General features: G+C 37.2%; 2 protein-coding genes across 5 annotated transcripts in view; both read right to left on the bottom strand.

Annotated features, from left to right (window-relative positions):
* Positions 1 to 6,568: 6,568 nt before the first annotated feature.
* LOC129577295 (uncharacterized) lies at positions 6,569 to 10,104 on the bottom strand. Of its 2 annotated transcripts, XM_055464076.1 has the most exons (6): positions 9,621 to 10,104; positions 9,335 to 9,492; positions 7,867 to 9,189; positions 7,470 to 7,769; positions 6,796 to 7,402; positions 6,569 to 6,726 (listed from the first exon to the last, which is right to left on the bottom strand). In XM_055464076.1, exons 3-6 carry the CDS (start codon positions 9,178 to 9,180, stop codon positions 6,629 to 6,631), a joined length of 2,319 nt encoding a protein of 772 aa, XP_055320051.1. In that variant the 5' UTR covers positions 9,181 to 9,189; positions 9,335 to 9,492; positions 9,621 to 10,104; the 3' UTR covers positions 6,569 to 6,628. The 2 variants fall into 2 exon arrangements, with proteins under 2 accessions (XP_055320051.1, XP_055320052.1); XM_055464077.1 differs by having other exon boundaries at positions 9,335 to 10,104.
* Positions 10,105 to 13,605: 3,501 nt separating this feature from the next.
* The window catches only part of LOC129577297 (protein Teyrha-meyrha-like), a 43,125-nt gene continuing 38,673 nt past the window's right edge, over positions 13,606 to 18,057 (bottom strand). For 2 of the 3 annotated variants that reach the window (XM_055464078.1, XM_055464080.1), the window contains 5 exons: positions 16,046 to 16,275; positions 15,597 to 15,788; positions 14,669 to 15,306; positions 14,309 to 14,546; positions 13,606 to 14,171 (listed from right to left, as the gene is read on the bottom strand). In XM_055464078.1, the coding sequence (XP_055320053.1) occupies positions 14,094 to 14,171; positions 14,309 to 14,546; positions 14,669 to 15,306; positions 15,597 to 15,788; positions 16,046 to 16,275 (1,376 nt within the window). In that variant the 3' untranslated portion in view covers positions 13,606 to 14,093. The remainder of the gene's footprint in view (positions 14,172 to 14,308; positions 14,547 to 14,668; positions 15,307 to 15,596; positions 15,789 to 16,045; positions 16,276 to 18,057) is intronic. The other variant, XM_055464079.1, reaches the window with a different exon arrangement.

Consider the following 18,057-nt stretch of genomic DNA (forward strand, 5'->3'; position numbering starts at 1 on the left):
CCCTTGGCATAAAAAACTACACCGCTTGAAATGAACGAGGAGAGAAAAAAAATTGAAGTGAATAGTTTTTTTTTTCAAAATGCGAGCAGCGGTACCATCAAATTAGGCTAATAGACATGACGACGATAAATGCGACGAACGGTTGAGCGAGAAAAAAACGAATCGAAATGGAGAAGTCATTAAATGTGATTAGCATTTGCTATATGGGGAGTCAGTTTATTTTCACCTAGGTTAATTGTACGCGAGCCACTTTTTTTTCGAACACGGCGCGTTCGGTTTTGCTGATAATTTTTTTTCTGGCCGGAGCTTATATATCTTCAAAAGGAAAAATAGAAAAAAATGTACGTTGCAATGCAACACTAAATCAGATCACACAAACGCTACATCCATTTTTATAATGGGTTGCCAAAGATCTGATGACTTTGCTTCCTCATTTGTTTGTTCAGTCGCCTGTCGTTTTACAAGTGGTTTAAAATGTATATAAGTAGGACCGTGTCATGATGAAGTAAAACATTTCATGATGACTTGATGCCGTGCAATCTTCACAGAAGTTGAGCAAATATCGTGTTGCTGAATAAATAAATGGGGAAATCAAATTCATCCGCAGCATTTCAACTGGAAAAATCCTTAACAGATATCTAAACATGAAGATAAGTCGAAAAAAAACGAATACTTAATTAAAATATATACCGTTATCTTATATACAGTCATGGACTAAATTGAGCGTACGACTGCCAGAAAAATGTATCGCGGACTATTTCATGAGCCTAATTAATTTTTTTCAATCAATTCTTTGCACTGTTTATTGCGTAATTATGTGTTCGCATAGTTGTAGCACTTGATGAGTAGAGTAAATTTGATGAAGACAAGAGGTCAAAATAATTTACCATTTGTGAGTTATAACCTCAAATGTCAAATAAATGGCGCTATTTTGACATCAGCTGTCATTCTTTCACGGCTGTATCTTTTAAAGTACTTGAAATATTTGGTTGGTTATTATTGCATTTCGTTGGTCTAACCTCAAGCTTTCAAACGCCGGTTAAGATGCTTCAATATCATACTTGGTTCAAGAAATATTCATATGTGTTGAAGGTGATAAAAGTGAAAAATAAAAAAAAAGTTTAACCGTCTCCATTTCCCAAACAACGGTTCGGTGGAGCAAAACATATATACCATTTCGAAGCAACATGAGCTTGTGCATCATACTGTATTCCCACTTTTTCAATTTCGATGAATTTTCTCTATTTAAACAAATATTAAACGGACCGTACGCTCAATTTTGTCCAGCACAAAAATGACATTCATCTACATTTTTCGATGAAAATCACAAAATCCAAAAAAAAAAAATTCAAAATTCTCTCGGTTAATATTAGTTCACATAATTACGCAACAAACAGTACAAAGAATTGATTGAAAAAAATAAATTAGGCTCATGAAATAGTCCGCGATACATTTTTCTGGCAGTCATACGCTCAATTTAGTCCATGACTGTATGTAGAAAAAAGACCAATGAAATACATTGTAAAAAAATGCATGGAAATCGTTTTGATCTTTCGATTTTGTGCAACGATGTTGAAAATGAGAGGCGAGCAGAGATGGCAGGTATCATTGTGTATAATATCATGTTTTGATGAGTCATATGATGAAAATAAAAATGAATTCACATACACATCCGCTTGGAAAGCAAAGTATGAAGGTGTTGACATAAGATATCAGCAAATTTGTTCAAATCATATGGACGAAACCATGAGACATTTTCTCATCAAAATGACACTAATGACCATCGGTTTTGCAGCCGGTGTAACTGGACCTACTTACGCCAATATATTCGAAAATGTCAGAGTTACTACTGTTGAAATCAAAGTTCCATTTTACGTTTATAAATCAGACGTCGAATTTGCTGTCAAAAACTTGTATCAGCTTATTTATGCTACAAGGGGTGCTCTTCTTTTCGTTGGCATTGAAATTATGATGGAAATATTCAGTAACAATATTCTGCTCTCTGCAAAATTGTTAAAGTACAAAGTGACAAAACTAATTGATGATTTTAGTGAGAAACGTATTTCCGAGCAGCGATTACGCTATGCATTCAAGGATATTTCCAAGCAATGTATCGACACTAACATGTATGTATGATGATTTCGGTTGAAAATTGGTGTCAAGAAAATTATTTAACTCTGTTTTGAATCAGCAAGAGGGGAAAGCCTCAATATTTGCTCGTTCAAAAAACAGAAAAACAATGGCCATTCATTTTGCCATGCATATGGAGAGAAGTAGAAAATTGTAAATGCGAAAGCCAAGAGATATGAAGAGGAAGAAATTTTTTTTTTTAATGAAATGTTCAATGAGCAGAATTATGCATTTTCAAAATGGAAGATAGATATATGCATGTGGTTGCATTTGGCATGCTCTCTTTCTCTCTCTCTCTCTCTTTCTCGGCTCGTTATGTAAGGTTGTAGGAAATTTATCTGTATACACATACATACAGTAGGTTTAACTGTTATTTTTGATATGATCTTTTCGGGTGCAGCCCGTGTGTGCAACATGCAATTTACTTTTGGCTTGATGATGGTTGCTACTGCTGTGCTGTTGTTGTGTGCATGGTATCAGCATAGCTGTGCATTAGTTTCGAATGCATCAACGTTACATCATTTATGCAATATGCATATTATGTCCAATTTAACACTTCGTTTAACACAGTAGAGCCAATTTATGTTTGCATTTGCGTAAAAATGATAAAAGATTATTTCGGGCGGACGGGACGGGCGGGCACGCGCGTGAGTGAGTGAGAGAAAGAGAGAGATGACAGGCAGGAGTAGGAGCAGTAAAGAGGGAAAAAATGATGCCCGAGTTAAATGCTCAAGTTGCAATGATGCCATGAGTCATATTGCTTGACGACCGAGAAAAGGCACAGATCAACGGCAGTGATGTAATCAGTTGACGGGAACGAGAGCAAATGATGATAATCGTAGTTGGGCGTAATTTTTTCCAAGTTATCTATCAAAAAAATGTGTTATTCCACTCCATAATGTGCATCACTAAGAACTAGCTAAACTACATAAGTGAGTATTATAGATTTAGTTAGAAATGGATTTTGTGTGTGTGTGTCTATTTCAATGAAAATGTGACGTTTTTTTTTTTCAATGAAAACATTGAACATTCGGTGAGCAAATGACGATGTCAGAAAATCAATTTCATTTGCAAACACAACATTCGACAAACTGAAATCGAGATGAAAAAAAGCACACACATAACGATACCTCGCAGCATACACACCAAACTCAATTGGGAACACAGTTCAGTCAACGAAACGAAATGAATAAAAATTAACGAACCATAGGCAAGTGAATCGCATCGAGACCGATTCCATCAACTGCCACAAACACACGAATGAATGTCGGCTGCATTTAGCCATAATCAAGCGTCGTTGGAAGTTGCACACAATTTATGATGTCAACATGTAAATGATTTTTTTTTTTCCTTTCGTTTCTCACACCGAGCGGTTGATTACTGGTACACTGCTATATATCCGAATGACGGGCCTAACGATGAAAAATCGAAGAAAATGGCCTGCCTCTGGCAAAAGAAGCATCCAGTTTTATTTCAATAACCAGTTTAAGCTGAATAAATACAAAAGTTTCCGTTGAGAGAAAAAAAAAACGTCTGACGACGAAGAATCAGTCAAACTTTTCCATCCAAACCTTAAGTTAAGGGCGTTGACTATAATTAAATTATATTGAAATGTATTCATGTGAGTACGTTTTTTTTATATTGCGGTTTGTCGTGAATTATTTTTCATAATTTTTTTTTCACTCACGTTGGTATCGCGCGCTCGCGTGAGCCACCAATGGCCGTTTTTATTTGCAGTCGGTGATGTTGAAAATCGTTTAATTTGTGTTTGCACATTTCAATTTGAGTGCTATTGAAACAATTTAACCATTTGAATATTTGATGAGAAAATGATGAACAAATATTTAACATCGGAATCGGAATATTTCGCACAGACAGAACTAGCGATCAACGGTTTCATTGGAACACACACACACACACACACACAAAATCAGCGGGGGCTGTTGGAAAAAAAACTGCGTTGCACCTCCTTTCTGTCGCTGAAACACCCGGCCAATTCAATTTTCTAATTTGCCACACTTTAGCCAACGAACAGCATTTCGTGCGTCGACAGTTTACATAAATATCATTTGTTACAAACTGAATGGCGTTGATTAAGTGTTTAACCGCAAAATTGAGCCGATCGACGAGGAGAAAAAAAAAATATTAATTTATTAATTTGATTTATATTGTTGGTGGTGGTGTTTTTTTTTTCTTCAATTATTTAGTGTGGTTTAAGCATGAACATTGTTGGTTTAGCTGCACTTGTTTGTCCAGGCTGTGGTACAATGTAAATTCTCTTTCTCTCTCTCTCTCTCTCTCTCTCTCTCGCTGCCACTCTGTTTTTGCCACTGTGTAAATGTCCCTTTTACGCATCGACTCTTCAACGCCCCGCATATCGATTCAATGATTTTATTGTTCGCAATCTGTTTGGCATTATTGGAATGGAATAATCTCTGGGTTGTGCTGCGCGCACAGCGTTCACACAAAGTCGACACGACTAATCAGATTATCCGACTACAATACACCGTTTGCAATATCCATGGAATTTTTTTTTAAATCAACAATTCGCGCGCATTACGGCACTGTAACACCATTCGAGCTAATATGAAAATTGCACTGATCCAAAGCCGGTGTTACACCACCGACCAAGCCAAAAATGTTCATCAAACAATCAGACAGTTGATACGAAATCAGAATATTTTGCATAAATAAATACGTCGACCTTTTGAAATGGAATTGATGCTTGGATGCGGATATTTTCAGCACCGGGGTGAAAATGTCATCAAATTTTGAGTTAGAATATCCAATCATTAGGCGAAGCACACTATGAGACACAAGCATTAAATGAAGTTGTAATGCCAGGTGGATGCAATGCAAATATGCTAATGTGTAAATTATTAGTTATGGACCCGGATTCGGTGCAGTTTATTTGATAAATATGATAAATTAGCTGTTCGTCAATGCAGTCGGGCCACATGGTCCCCATATTCATTCCCATCCTCCAATCTCGCCGGTTTAAACATTGACAATGTGCATCGATTGATGAGCATATATGTGACAAATCTGTCGACGAACTTTATGAAAATTCCTTTTTCAACACATTCTCAAAGTGCCACTAATGGCAAATCCCAACCCAACTAATTGGAAATGAGCCGATTGTATTCTCAAACGATATAACCTTTTTCGAGAAGTTTTCCAATTTTACCCTTCGAAACCATTTTGAATATCAATATATGGGCATGCCATCCCAAATGTATTGTTACGCATTCAAAGTGTGAAACTGTGCACGAAACATTTCGTTGCAAATTGCAATATTTTTTTCGGCATTTTCCATATGCGATGCAAATTACAGCGGGACCAAAAGAAATGCTCACTGCTTTATGCGTGCCAATGAATGCAATTATATCAAAGTTGGGTGCGAGATGCGCACAAAAACACAACAAACAAAAAGAAAGTATTTTGTCCAATTTATCCATATATAGTACTTACTTGTATGATATTGACCATTATTTGTCTTTGGAATATGTTAATAAATTCGTCGATGTTATTGTTGTTGTCTCCACATCGCGTTTCGATGGTCTAAATTCGAAATTCCATCGTTCAATTCAGGAGAGAGCGAGCGCGCGCACATACTCACTTCGCCTGTGGATTGGCATAACATTTTTGCACAGGCCAAAGAAGAAAAATCATCAAACCCTTTTTTTCGTCGAAGCAAATGCAATAACTCAACGCGGCAAGTTGAGCCGAAGCAGCTGTGCAACAAATGTAAATCAATAAAATTTGTGTGTTGTTGTTGTGCGTACACACTGTACGTAGTCACCTTTTTATTTACTACATGGGAAGATTAAGGTCCATTGTATTCGATGGTCGCTTTTTATGTGCCTTTTGTTGCATTCATTCTGTCGTTCGATATAGAAAAAAAACAATTTTTTTGATGCGTTCGGGAGCGATAAAATATTTAGCCGCATTCACATTTCGACAAGAATGAAAAGAACCCGCGCACAAACGTCCAAAGTTTGCTTCAAATAAAAAGTTGACCGATCCAAAAACAAGAGAAGAATATAACAACTCAAGCCTTCCGTTTCGATTAACATATTTGATACATTGTCGCAACTCAACACTACATTTTACATGCCCATCCCAAGGAACAATTGTTAACGCAAATACATCCATTACCAAGCGTATGTAAACGGTTGAATTTGGGCCCGCATTTGGGTGTAGTTTCAGTCATTTTTAACGTCACAATGGAAGTAGAAAAAGAGCAGTAAAAACAAATCAATTAGAATGATATAAAAACGATTATGAATCAATATTCAATATGCTAATAAATAGTGATACTCACCTACAGGAATTATCCTGTACTCTACCTACATCTATATAGACTATAGAATATAGATAGCCATCGATATCTGGTATCGATGATGTCTGGGAGACTAAGACCTCAACCAACTACAAATAACATACTGTTACATAAATTCTTTTGAAAAATAAAACATAAATTGCGGCTCCATTGATATTAATGAATGTTGAAGTTGACTCGGAATCGAGTTGGATACACGAGGTGTTGACGTGTGAACGCATCATGCAGCCGATGTCCAAAGAGTTCGCAATGCCCTGAAACAAAGAGAAAAAAAACACACACACATTACTATTGCATCAATTTTAATTCAATGAGTAACATACCTCTGTACAAGATCAATTTTGCAGCCGAAATGTCACGTTGCCAAACTGTCTTCAGTACTGGAGAGTCGTCAACAGGGTCTTCGGGCACATATTCATCTGTGTACTCGATGATACCGAGTTCAGCGTCGTGAATGATTACACCTCTGCGCTCTTCAACATTGTCATCCATACCGTTTGCCGCGTTTTGTTGCCAGTTTTTACGGTAGCAAATCACCTTAGACACAAAACCACGGGGTTGATTTGGATTCTGCACTGCTGCTTGTCGCATCGCTCGTCGCTCTGATCGTAACTTCCGCTTGCTCTTTGCCGCTACAATTTTCTCTGGTAGCTTCATTCCATCAGGCCAATCATCTTGATCGGGCATACACCATTCACACACCTTGACACGATCGTTCAATGTACTCAATGGAAACGGTTCGAAACATCTGGCACACAATCGTGATGATCTGGCTTCGTTCACAAATCGTATGACATTGCCTTCCATTTTCTTGAAACTCTTCACCAATTTCCGCACGCCCGGGCATCGAACGTGTTTCTTGATCTGTATTGGTGAATTTGCAGCTGGTTGGGAAGCTCCAATGTTAATGATGCATCGTTTGCGATTTGTCTGTTGAGCAACAACAAAAACATTCAATTTTTTCCAAAGAAACAAAAATTCAATCGTAAATTCTTACCAGCATTGCGGCCACCTTGTCACTGATTCGATTGGACTCGATGTAATGATCAAAACTTAAACGTGTGTACTTTTTGGTTGTGTACACTGCAATGGCTTTCTTCATGATGGTCAATCGATGCCGTATGTAGTCACGCCAATTGCTTCCTTTTGGTGATGGCATTCGGTCATATCGCGCTCGGTTGTTTCGATCACTCTCTTCGAACTGCCCAAAGGCACGAGTCCATCGCTCTCTCTTTTCTTTACGCACTCCTTCTTCGGTCCCATAATGATACTTCTTGCTGTTGATTGTGAAGTTCATCTGTGAGATGGAAACAAAAATCGAACAATAAAAATTAAACAATGAAATGGATTCACATGACACAATCACAATAGAATGCATTCAATCGCTAACATACCTCTTTGCCATTATGAATTCGCTCTTTGTCATTATTAATCCGTCGCCTAACGGTTGCATTCCACGTCTTCATGCCCCAATCAATGCCCAATTCATAGACATAGAAGCCATCCGAGTACCGTTTACGCACCAAACCATCTTCCACTAACTTGTCGACTACGGTTTTCTTCACTGAGTACAGAATCGATGCCGATACACCATCGCTGAGAATATGTTCGAATTTTTTGTTTGCTTTCAACACTCGATTGATTTTCTCCATGTTAAAAATCATATTGAAATAATACGCTTGATTTGATTTTGACGTGACGTGGCCCACTGTATGTTGCCGACCATATTCATCACGCGGAATGGTACCGGTTTCGCACATCATACGATACAAAACATCAGCGTCTATTCTCACTGCCTTTCGCGTGTGATGACAGATTGGGATGACCACCAAATTCTTGATGTTTGGCAACGCAATGACTTGCACGATGTTGTCGTGGTGTTGTTCAACCCAGTTGAGGTGCGTTTCGATTTCCGATTGCATGATCAACCACATTGGCAATGATGAAAACCATGTATCTTCGTCTTTGGTGAATTTGGCGATATCATCGTCAGCTGGTCCACGAATGTCTCGAACGTAACGCAACAATCGATCTCGTTTGGCCAAGCGATTAGCATCACCTCTTGTTGCGTCATATCGTTTGATTGCCCATGACACTGCATTTGCCACATCTCGTTCATCGTATGTGTCCGGTAGGCCACGAATCCGGTTAGTGTAGTTCTGTCTGAATGCCTTCAATCTCAAGAAATACCGCAATCGTTTCTGTGCATGTGTATCCAAATTCGTCTTCACATTACGGCCATATTGTTGGAACAAATATTTCATCAAGTTGCCGAAGTAATCATTGTTTGGCCATGCGGAGCGATTCTCGATGTCCACATTCTCAAAGCAATGCCGGAACCATGGATCCATAATGAAATCGTCTTCCTTGTAGCGCCGCAACACAGCATAGAAGCAATTTTCGATGATGTGCATTCCATCGCCATCGTCGAAATATTCCCAATTGCCGGTGATGATGGCCTGTTCAGTGGCAGCTCTGACTTTGTTGAGGAATAGAAGCGACGCCAATTCAGATATTTCGGTGCATTTTATGCTGGTTTTTGTGATCCATGGCAGAATACGATCACGATATTCCGGTCGAACAATACTAGTGGCGGCCAACTTGATTGCAAAGTATGCTTTCTCCTCCTTTTGCTTGCCATCTTCAACTTTCCGCGGTTTCGACCTATTGCCACGAATGGCATGTGCCCCAATCCTTTTTCTGCCCATTATTGAACCCTGAAAAAATAGAATGAAAACACAAAAATTACTTAAGAACGCACTAGAAATGATTTTTTGTTGCTTCTAAATTACTTAATTTGAACGAAAAACGAAAAAAAAACAATCACTGTAAATCGAACAGTATTCACAACAAATGACTTGCCTTTCCAAATGTTCAGATCAATGTGAATGTGCAACCGGCATCAGTTTGACACATCAAGCTGAATTTGGTTGTGACACGAACACCGCACACCGTGATAAAATATCGAAACGCTCACGATATTTCGACAGCAGATTTCTTCCACAGGCTACGGATCAAAACTGTAAACAAACAAAAAAACACACAACAATCGATGGTTTGTTGATTTCGAAAATCACATGCACACGGTGGTATTGTTTGGTTCGATCACTCGTTCGATGTCACAACGATAACAATTCAAATGACTTACCCTTTTTCCCTTTTGCTGGCTGTTCAATATGAATTTAGTCGAACGAAGCAAAGATTCATATTTCATGACATGGTGAAATTGTGAACGGCGGTTTGTTTACAATAACAAACTTCAAAATGAACCAACACTAATAGCGGGAATATTCACTACATTAGTTTTGCCTGCCATCTCTGGACAATTTAAAACGTAATCGTTGAAAATCAGAAGAAATGAATTTGAAAATATACTCTCACCATTTAGTTCATTCTCTTTGGATCAATACATGAACAAAAACATGAACAATTTAAATCATAGAATTTTATACTATTTTTGTGAACACTATTAATTGATACATAATTCTTTTCTCTTTAATTTAAAATCTAACATTTTCTCGTTCCCAATATTCATACAGTTGGTTTACACTGAAATTTCAGTCGATTTTGACGGAAAAAAAGTCTGAAAACGTTACATCTTTTAACGTTAAAAATGACTAAATTGCGTTACATGAATGTTTCTTGGGATACTCGCCAAATTCTTGTCGCATTGACAAGAAATTAGAAATTATACCTTAATTGCGGCGATTTTCTCCTTTCTTTTCATTTGTATTTTTTTCTTCGAACGTTTCGTTTTTGTCAGACTCTGTTGGTCTATATTTTTCATTAAGAAAGCACAGCATTTGGTTTTTAACCAACAAAATCTCCCTTCTATTTGGCACAATCAGCACAATCAACGTTTTATCAACATACCAATTTCATTCTCTTTCTTCTGAAGCTAACCAATCGACAAGTATTGGTGCATAAAATAGTGACAAGCCAAAATCCGGCAAACTTAACAACAAACTGAACACAATGTCGACAAATTTAAATGATGCGCGGCTGTGTTCCATACGCTTTGTTTTACTCAGTTTTATTTCACTCTGGCTACTGAATAATTTATAAATGCCTAGAATATGCAATTGTTTACGTTCCATAAAACATACTGGACACTGGTGCGGTGCGTATGGCTGGACAGAAAAAAAAGAGCATTTCTTTCACCGAACAAGAAACAAAAAATCAGACTCAGAACATGGTCTTTAGCTCCTGCACTCATGCAAATCCTTGTGCGCATCACAGCATTCGTTTTCATTCAGTGTTTGAAAACATGGATTTCGAGTTGTTTTTATTTTATTTTATTTCTCAAATCGCTTTTCAATGAATATTTCAAAAAAGAAGAATTCAGAAAAAAAAAATCAATCAAGACACGACGAAGCTTTTTGGGATTTACACGAAATTCCTTCGATTGAAAGTGCATCAAGTGTATTCAAGAGATGATATCAATCGATAGTTGCACTGAGGATGAAGTCTTCCATCGACTTGTTTCAACGATTGTGCGAATACACACAGCAAAAAAAACAATCGAATAGTGAAAAGGATAAGGAATGAAAACAAAAAGCAACCAATGTGAATTCAGTTCAAAAGTGGTCACGGTGCATTCATACGGATAAACATGACACACTGTACAAAATATGCTGTGCCGAGATGCACCGTATGCTGTGCATTGCAAAATGCACACGGCACTCGCATCTCCTGCTCTCGGTGTTAAAATTAACTTTAAAAGGTTATGGCTAAGCAGAAAAGGCACTCAGTCTCTCCCGGTCATTTTAAGATTGAATCAGCAGATAAAAGCGTTTTTATTTGATAACACTGTCCAACACACTTGACTGTTGTCATTCGTTTTGCGCGCAAATACATTTACCTTGCGTTCGAATGCGTACTTTTTGTCCGCTTACTTTTCGCTCATTTGACAAAACAAATAAATAACATTGTTAGATTCGTTTTATTATACTTACATTGCAACGGCTTTTCCACTGTAAAAATACATTTTTTCCCCTTGCAACATTGCATATGACCAGTTATGCAGTCCCTGGTCTTTTACAGTTGAAATGAATTTCAGATGTTGTTTTCAAATGGGAAACAAGATGAAAGTAGAGTTATGTAACATCGATTATTTAGAAGTGTTTCATTCAAATTTTCATGAGACAGCTGTTTTTTCTTCGAAAATATATCCGTTGATTTGTCACACTGAAGCTACGCAAGAGTGAACTAATAGTGCTAAAAAATATTTGCTAAAAAAACCTCCTGGAAAAAAATGAAAAGATTCAAGGTGTTTGTGTTTGTTTGTTAATTTGAATATCATTTCTTTATTCGGAACTTTTTTTCTTCTCTATCATTAATATTAATATAAATTAGGGAGTTACTAGAATTGTGGTGATTTTTTTTTTGTGTGTGTTTTCATTAGAGTTTGATTCGTAATTCTTTTTGATCTGAGAAATGATATAATTGAACAATAAACGTTAAATTTAGCTACACATTGTACGTACATTAACCTAACTAATTCACTTCACAAACGATGCTCTTCAACTTGTTTCTGTTTTTCTTTCATTTACCCATCATTCATGTTGTCGCATTTGGAACGAAAGCTCAATTGCCTGTTTCACGACATTTCTATTTTCTTCAACATACACATCTAAAACGTCAAAAATTGTAAGAGCCAATTTCGTGAGCAAATTTCCCATAGCATATGTATGGCTTTGCTCAAACCTCTTTCTTCTAGCGAAAGTGTGTGTTTCTCCTCTGTCCGGGCGACTACAAGTTTAAATTACGTAGAATATACACAAAAATCTAAATGCACCAGCAAATAGGATGAACGAAATCTTAATTTACCAAAAAAAAAAGAAGAAGAAAGTCAAACTTTTAATTGTAATCAATAAAATAACTTTTTGAGCGACAGTTAAATTTTCGATGGCCAATCAAATTTCCTTTCAATGAAATAATTTTAAAAAAAATCGCACAAAAAAATTTGAACCGAATAAAACGGCCATATTAGCAACATTTTACCGTATCCGCTTGATTTTATTTACTCTTAAATTGCTAAAAACCTAAAAATACAATTTAAATAAAGAAAGAAATCGGCTACTTCAAGCCAATGCTTGTCAAGCCATTTTATCAAAAGTTCGAATTTAATGAAGAAACATAAAGAGAAGACCAACACATCATTGACCAATTTTCGCCATATACGTCGCACAGTCCACACACTGCATGTGAATAAATTTTAATCAGTCTATAATTTATTCCGCTTGTTTTGTGCTGACTTTTAAGGCGCCTACTTGTTCTTTATTCTTTGTTGGCTCTCTTTTTTCGACTTCATATCGTCGAAATTCTCGTGTGAACTTTTCGCGCAACGAAGTGCTGTGTGTTGTTTTTTGTTGCTCTTGCGTGGAGGCGGTGACTGAAGAAAAGGCACCGAGCACCGCCCAATCCAGGTTTTTTTTTTGCTCTTTATTAATTTAATTTTATAATTCGTTCACTGGAGACATAACATGCGCGCAAATTATTAACGTAAAAACAACAACAGCAACTGAGCTGGAGCTCGTAGCAGCGTGGAAAATGTGACCGAAAGAATTTACATGGAAAATGGAAATGTGTTGGGTTGTGCGCGTTTCAATGCTGTGAAAATACATTGTACAGTATCCAATGTAAAATGAGTATTGTTCCAAAAGATGTCTAAGAACTAATTTACACCGAATTTCAGCAAAAAAAATATGGAAACTACTAAATTTGTTCAAGAAGAAAAGAACTTGCTAATAATTAAGAAGTCATGCCATTTGCAAAACCGAAATCGGATGCGTGGACCATTTTCCCTTTACGCATCAATCGCTTTAAGTTACATCAACATCATTTTTAGTTTTTAATGTTTTAATTAGTTTAATATATTGCACATTATTTTCATGTTTGTGTAATTTGAATTGAAAACGGTTTTTGTATGTTCGAAATGATTTTTTTTAGCATTTCGCTAAATACACGAAATTTACTTCATCGAAATTTTTTCGTTTATTCTTTGTGTGTGGATCGAACAATTCTTATCAAAACTCCATGAGTAAAATGAAACGAAATATTTTGTTTTTTTTTTTTTTAGATTGGTTTAGGAATTTTTTTTACGACTAATTTAATAAGATGAGCAAAATATAGATTTTAACGTTTAATAATTTTTACACCTAATTAACAAATACGCTTGTATCAGATCCAATAGTTCAGAGTTCATCGATTTTCTCTGCTATTCTTCACACCCCAAAAAATGAAAGACAAAAAATGAAGAAATTATTTAAATTGATATAAAGAAATCAACTCAATCGACTGTCGTCACTTAACCGAAAGCAAAATATTCTAATTTGTGATGTGTTCGGTTAAAATGCATAATTTTACGAATAATTGTTATAAACAGTTCCCCGTTTGGTTAATCTAAATTGTTGTGTGTGTGTGTGTCTGGGTATATATAATATATATTTGCTATGCTTAATGTTATAACTTTTTTACGTACACATATAATTCCTTGATGTTAGTTGATATCAATACCATCTCATTTCTCGTCGTCTTACAAAAAAGAAGCAGAAAACAATACTTAGATGCAGACTGGCTTAGCTTGCTTTAAAATTACGGTTGAATTCGTTTGTCTCACTTAGTTTTGAACATGAATTTTTCGAAGCTCGTTTGATGATGTAACAATCTTACACTGTGGGCATGGCTTTTTAGAATCCTATAGCGAACAAAAAAAGAAAAGACACCGGGAAAGAAGTCGAAAAGAAAAAAAAAATCGTTAAAAATCGATTTAGTTGCAATGCAATTTCGGTGTGTGTGTGTGTGTTTTTTTTCTTTCAAAAGACTAAAACCAACCTTACATATGTAGCATTTGTAGTGTGACTCCTCATCGTGACCTCGCAGCTTGAGCGGTGATCCTTCGAGCTCGCGTATTCGGGCGCGCAACTCTTCCAATACTTGGGCACGTGATGCTGGTTCGGTCGGTTCGTTGGTTGTGCTTACGTACGAATCAGGCGATGTTATCAGCGCTTTGTGATTTGTCAGATCGTTAGCCGACGAGTCGATTTCCATCGATGATACGGCCTCTTCCGCACTACAAAAGCGTAGGGTTTTTGTTTATTTATTTTAGAATAGTAGTAAGAGTGAAGAAGTTGTTGAACAATTTTAAAGAATTTGTCAACGGTAGTAGTAGTAGTATCTGAATTTGAATTGTACCTATTTTTATCGTTGCGCTTCAGATCTTTCGTTGATGGCATTTTTTTCGCAGTCGGGCATTCGCCTTCATCATGTGTTACAATGACTTCTTCGTCATTGTCATTGTCGCAATTGTTGTTGTTGTTGTGTTGCGTTGTTTCAGCACCGTTTTTTAAATCGCGGCTATTTGTCTTCTGCAAATCGACGATACGGTTTCGTTCTTGGACAATCAATCGATTTGGTGACTCGACGCTTCGATCGTATTCGTTGATTTGATCGCTACTGGTCGGTGTTGCACCCGATTCATTGCTGGATGGAAACATGGTCGGTGGACCACAACCCATGGCTGGCATTGAATTCACTAGACTTAGACTGGGTGCGCTCATGCTCGGTGGACTCGATCCCAGTCGATGCTGTGCATGTTTGGTGTGCTGTTGCCAAATACTGTTGCGTGATGTTATCAAATGGTCTTCGGTTGGCATACTGGCGCTGCTACTGGTGAATGGCATTGGTCGCATCGTTGGCCGAATCGTATCCATTTTTGTGATGTTATTATTATTCTGCGATGCAGCCAAATTCATTGCACTGCTTGCCGTCTCATCGCCATAGCTCTCGACGTCGACGGTTTCATCCTCTTCTTCGCATCGCGACTGACCACTCTGCAATTTCAAATAAAATTTAACATAAACAAAATTAGTTCCATAATTCGACATGAAAGAGATGAAATAAAAAAGAACGATGAAACCTGTCCATACAAACCGAACAACACTCTGTGAGACTTCGATGTTAAGAAGTTGAACTGACATCTTAAATCCTTGTTATTGGTATGATATAGCAAAAATATTGATTTAAAATGTACACACGCACAATTTTGAAGTCTCAAAAGCGTTGTTCAAATTTTAAACTTTCTTTGAGAATCGAATTATGGGAATTGATGAAAGTTGCTTACCTTTCGTAAACAGTCCTCTACGTGTTGTGCAATTTCCTCTGGTGTGCGTTGCAATCGCCCATGGCACACTGGACACGATTGACACTGCGAATTGCGAATATGCTCCGGGTACTCGGATTCCGAGTCTCCCTTACGCTTACGGGTCTTTGCACGCAAACGACCTTGACGATTTGTACGAATCCGCTGGAATGTCTGCAATTTGAAAGCAAAATGTATTTTGTTATTAGCAATGCAAAGTTTTCTGATTCACATGCAAGGATAATTTATGCAAAGACTATGCTCGATTCATCATGCTGAATTGTTATTTGTTTACTAAAATTTTCATTTTAACAAACTTTTTTTTCATCTAATGGTCTTGAACTCTCCAGAGCCAGATAATGATATTTTTTTCCCCGTCCTTCCGTATAATTCAATGTAAAACGTTAATGTGTTAATCATTTATATCTCACCTCCCACCGGCTGTCAGGTCCTTGTATCAATCCATTATTCATATGCATTCCACTATTCATATTAAAACTGGCACGGATGCGTTGACGCTCCGGTCCAGAGCTAAGCTTATACAATCGATCCAATTCGGCGAGAAAATGTGTCTCCAATTCATTTGATAATAAATGAACGCCACAAACTGGGCATGAATTTGACGGTGGTGTTCCGATGCTTGTTGTTACTTTCTTGATGGCTAGATTTGAGATGAAGAAAAATTGATGATTTATCAATGGTTTTTATAAAGATTTTTTATAAAAAAAAATATATATTTCAATATCTTATCATATGAAAATATCATGAGAACGACAGAACTGTGTTTTCTCTTGGAACTCAATATCATTTATTTTTCTTTGAAAATAATCATATTTGGTTTGCTTGATGAAACGCAAACAGGTATTGATGTACATCAAGCGACACTCCAGCAGAGGCCAATTAGGCTAAATATGGTGGAAAAAACAACATTGAATCGCAACGATTTTCCAGTTTTCATTGCAAATAAAGCGAGAGGAAGAGAGGGACAGAGAGAGAGAGAGAGAGATCATGTTGGGAGAGTGTGACTTTGTAATCAATACCTGACTCATTCCCCACCGTCAATTCCAATTTGTAAAAGGGAAGTGGGTTTTTTTGTTCTGTTGCCGCATGTCGCTTGAAAATGTGTGCTAACGACATTCGGAGTTTCGATTACAGTATAAAGTGAAAATCCATGATTATGAGAAAATGACAACGACATCGACCGATGAGTGGGAGATATTCGAAAAAGCAGGGGGTTTTCACCACAATGCATCACTGTGAAAGGTATTTAACACAAATATTGCTCTCAATAAATGTGTCTCCCGAATCCAATTGGAATGTTTTCAAAGTTGTAGCATCCTTTATTCCAATTTGATACAAAGCACGGTTTGGATTATGTGGAAAAGTGGAAATATCATTTACGCACTTGGCATTTGAATTATGCTAAACAGCATTCGGGGTTCATTTCAATTCGTTACGGCTTAAAATGTGATTGAAATAATCTCAAAAAGCTACTACGCAACGGAATCAGGGCGACTTTTTTAAAAGAGAAAGAGTTGCCATCGAAATTGAATCACATCTATTTTCGCGGCGTTGAAACGAAAAAATGAACGTTCAATTCAGAGCACTTTGAGTGGAAAAATGTTTGTCGGGTTGTTAAAATCGAAAATTTATGTACTGAACGCCGTAAAGAGATCGGTCATTACGACGTTTGACGAAAAGAAGAGCGAAAAAAAAAACACCAAGAGCAACCAAATCGAAATTGTGGATGTGCGAGTCAAAACAATGCAAACATCGTGGCAACAATGATATTTAATGGTTTTGCTTCGGACTGTTGATGTTCGCGTACGCGGCTGCAATTTTCGGGTGCAGGCGATTCAAATGGAAACAAATTGGCCTCGATGTGTGTATTGGATATATATATATATATATATATCAAACTGCGTTGATGTCGAAAATGATGCGGATCGTGTGGCAAAACACATGTATTTACGTTTTTCCGTATATGTCGAATTTGGGTTTGCGGTGATGTGCCATCAGCACGCGCGTTGAAGTGAAAACATTTAAATTAAAATCGCCGAAGCCCGATGGACCCAATATGTACGTATATACGATTCAATTTAGAATGCATCAGGCAATTTAACAATAATAAATATTTGTTTGGTCATTTGGTGCTGACGGTGAGAGAGGGAGAGCGCGCGCGACCGGAACAGATTTCGACCGGCGATTCCCACTGGATGGTGGTGATGCTATTTTGGTTACATTGTTATGTATCGCGAATCGCGTCAAATGTACACGTGCGTGAGTACGTACACTACACACTGTGAGTGTTTGTTTTTTTTTTCTGGGGGAGACGAAGCTGTTGTTTTGTATGACATGATGGCTCAAATTGAAATTACACTTTCTAGCTTAATGAATGATTTTGCTGGAATGAAAGAGTTCCACACACACAGGCAGGGGATGC

This window comes from Sitodiplosis mosellana, unplaced genomic scaffold (assembly GCF_009176505.1).
Source record: "Sitodiplosis mosellana isolate CC-2019 unplaced genomic scaffold, AAFC_SMos_1.0 Smas_scaffold_6197, whole genome shotgun sequence".
NCBI classification, from domain to species: Eukaryota; Metazoa; Arthropoda; class Insecta; order Diptera; family Cecidomyiidae; genus Sitodiplosis; species Sitodiplosis mosellana.

Bases quoted from the DNA above. Each gene is read 5' to 3' on its own strand.
- LOC129577295 (XM_055464076.1), bottom strand. From the start codon at position 9,180: ATGGGCAGAAAAAGGATTGGGGCACATGCCATTCGTGGCAATAGGTCG. The intron at 7,403-7,469 runs GTAAGAATTTAC...GTTGCTCAACAG, and splicing joins ACAAGGTGGCCGCAATGCTG to ACAAATCGCAAACGATGCAT. The intron at 6,727-6,795 runs GTATGTTACTCA...TCTTTGTTTCAG, and splicing joins AAAATTGATCTTGTACAGAG to GGCATTGCGAACTCTTTGGA.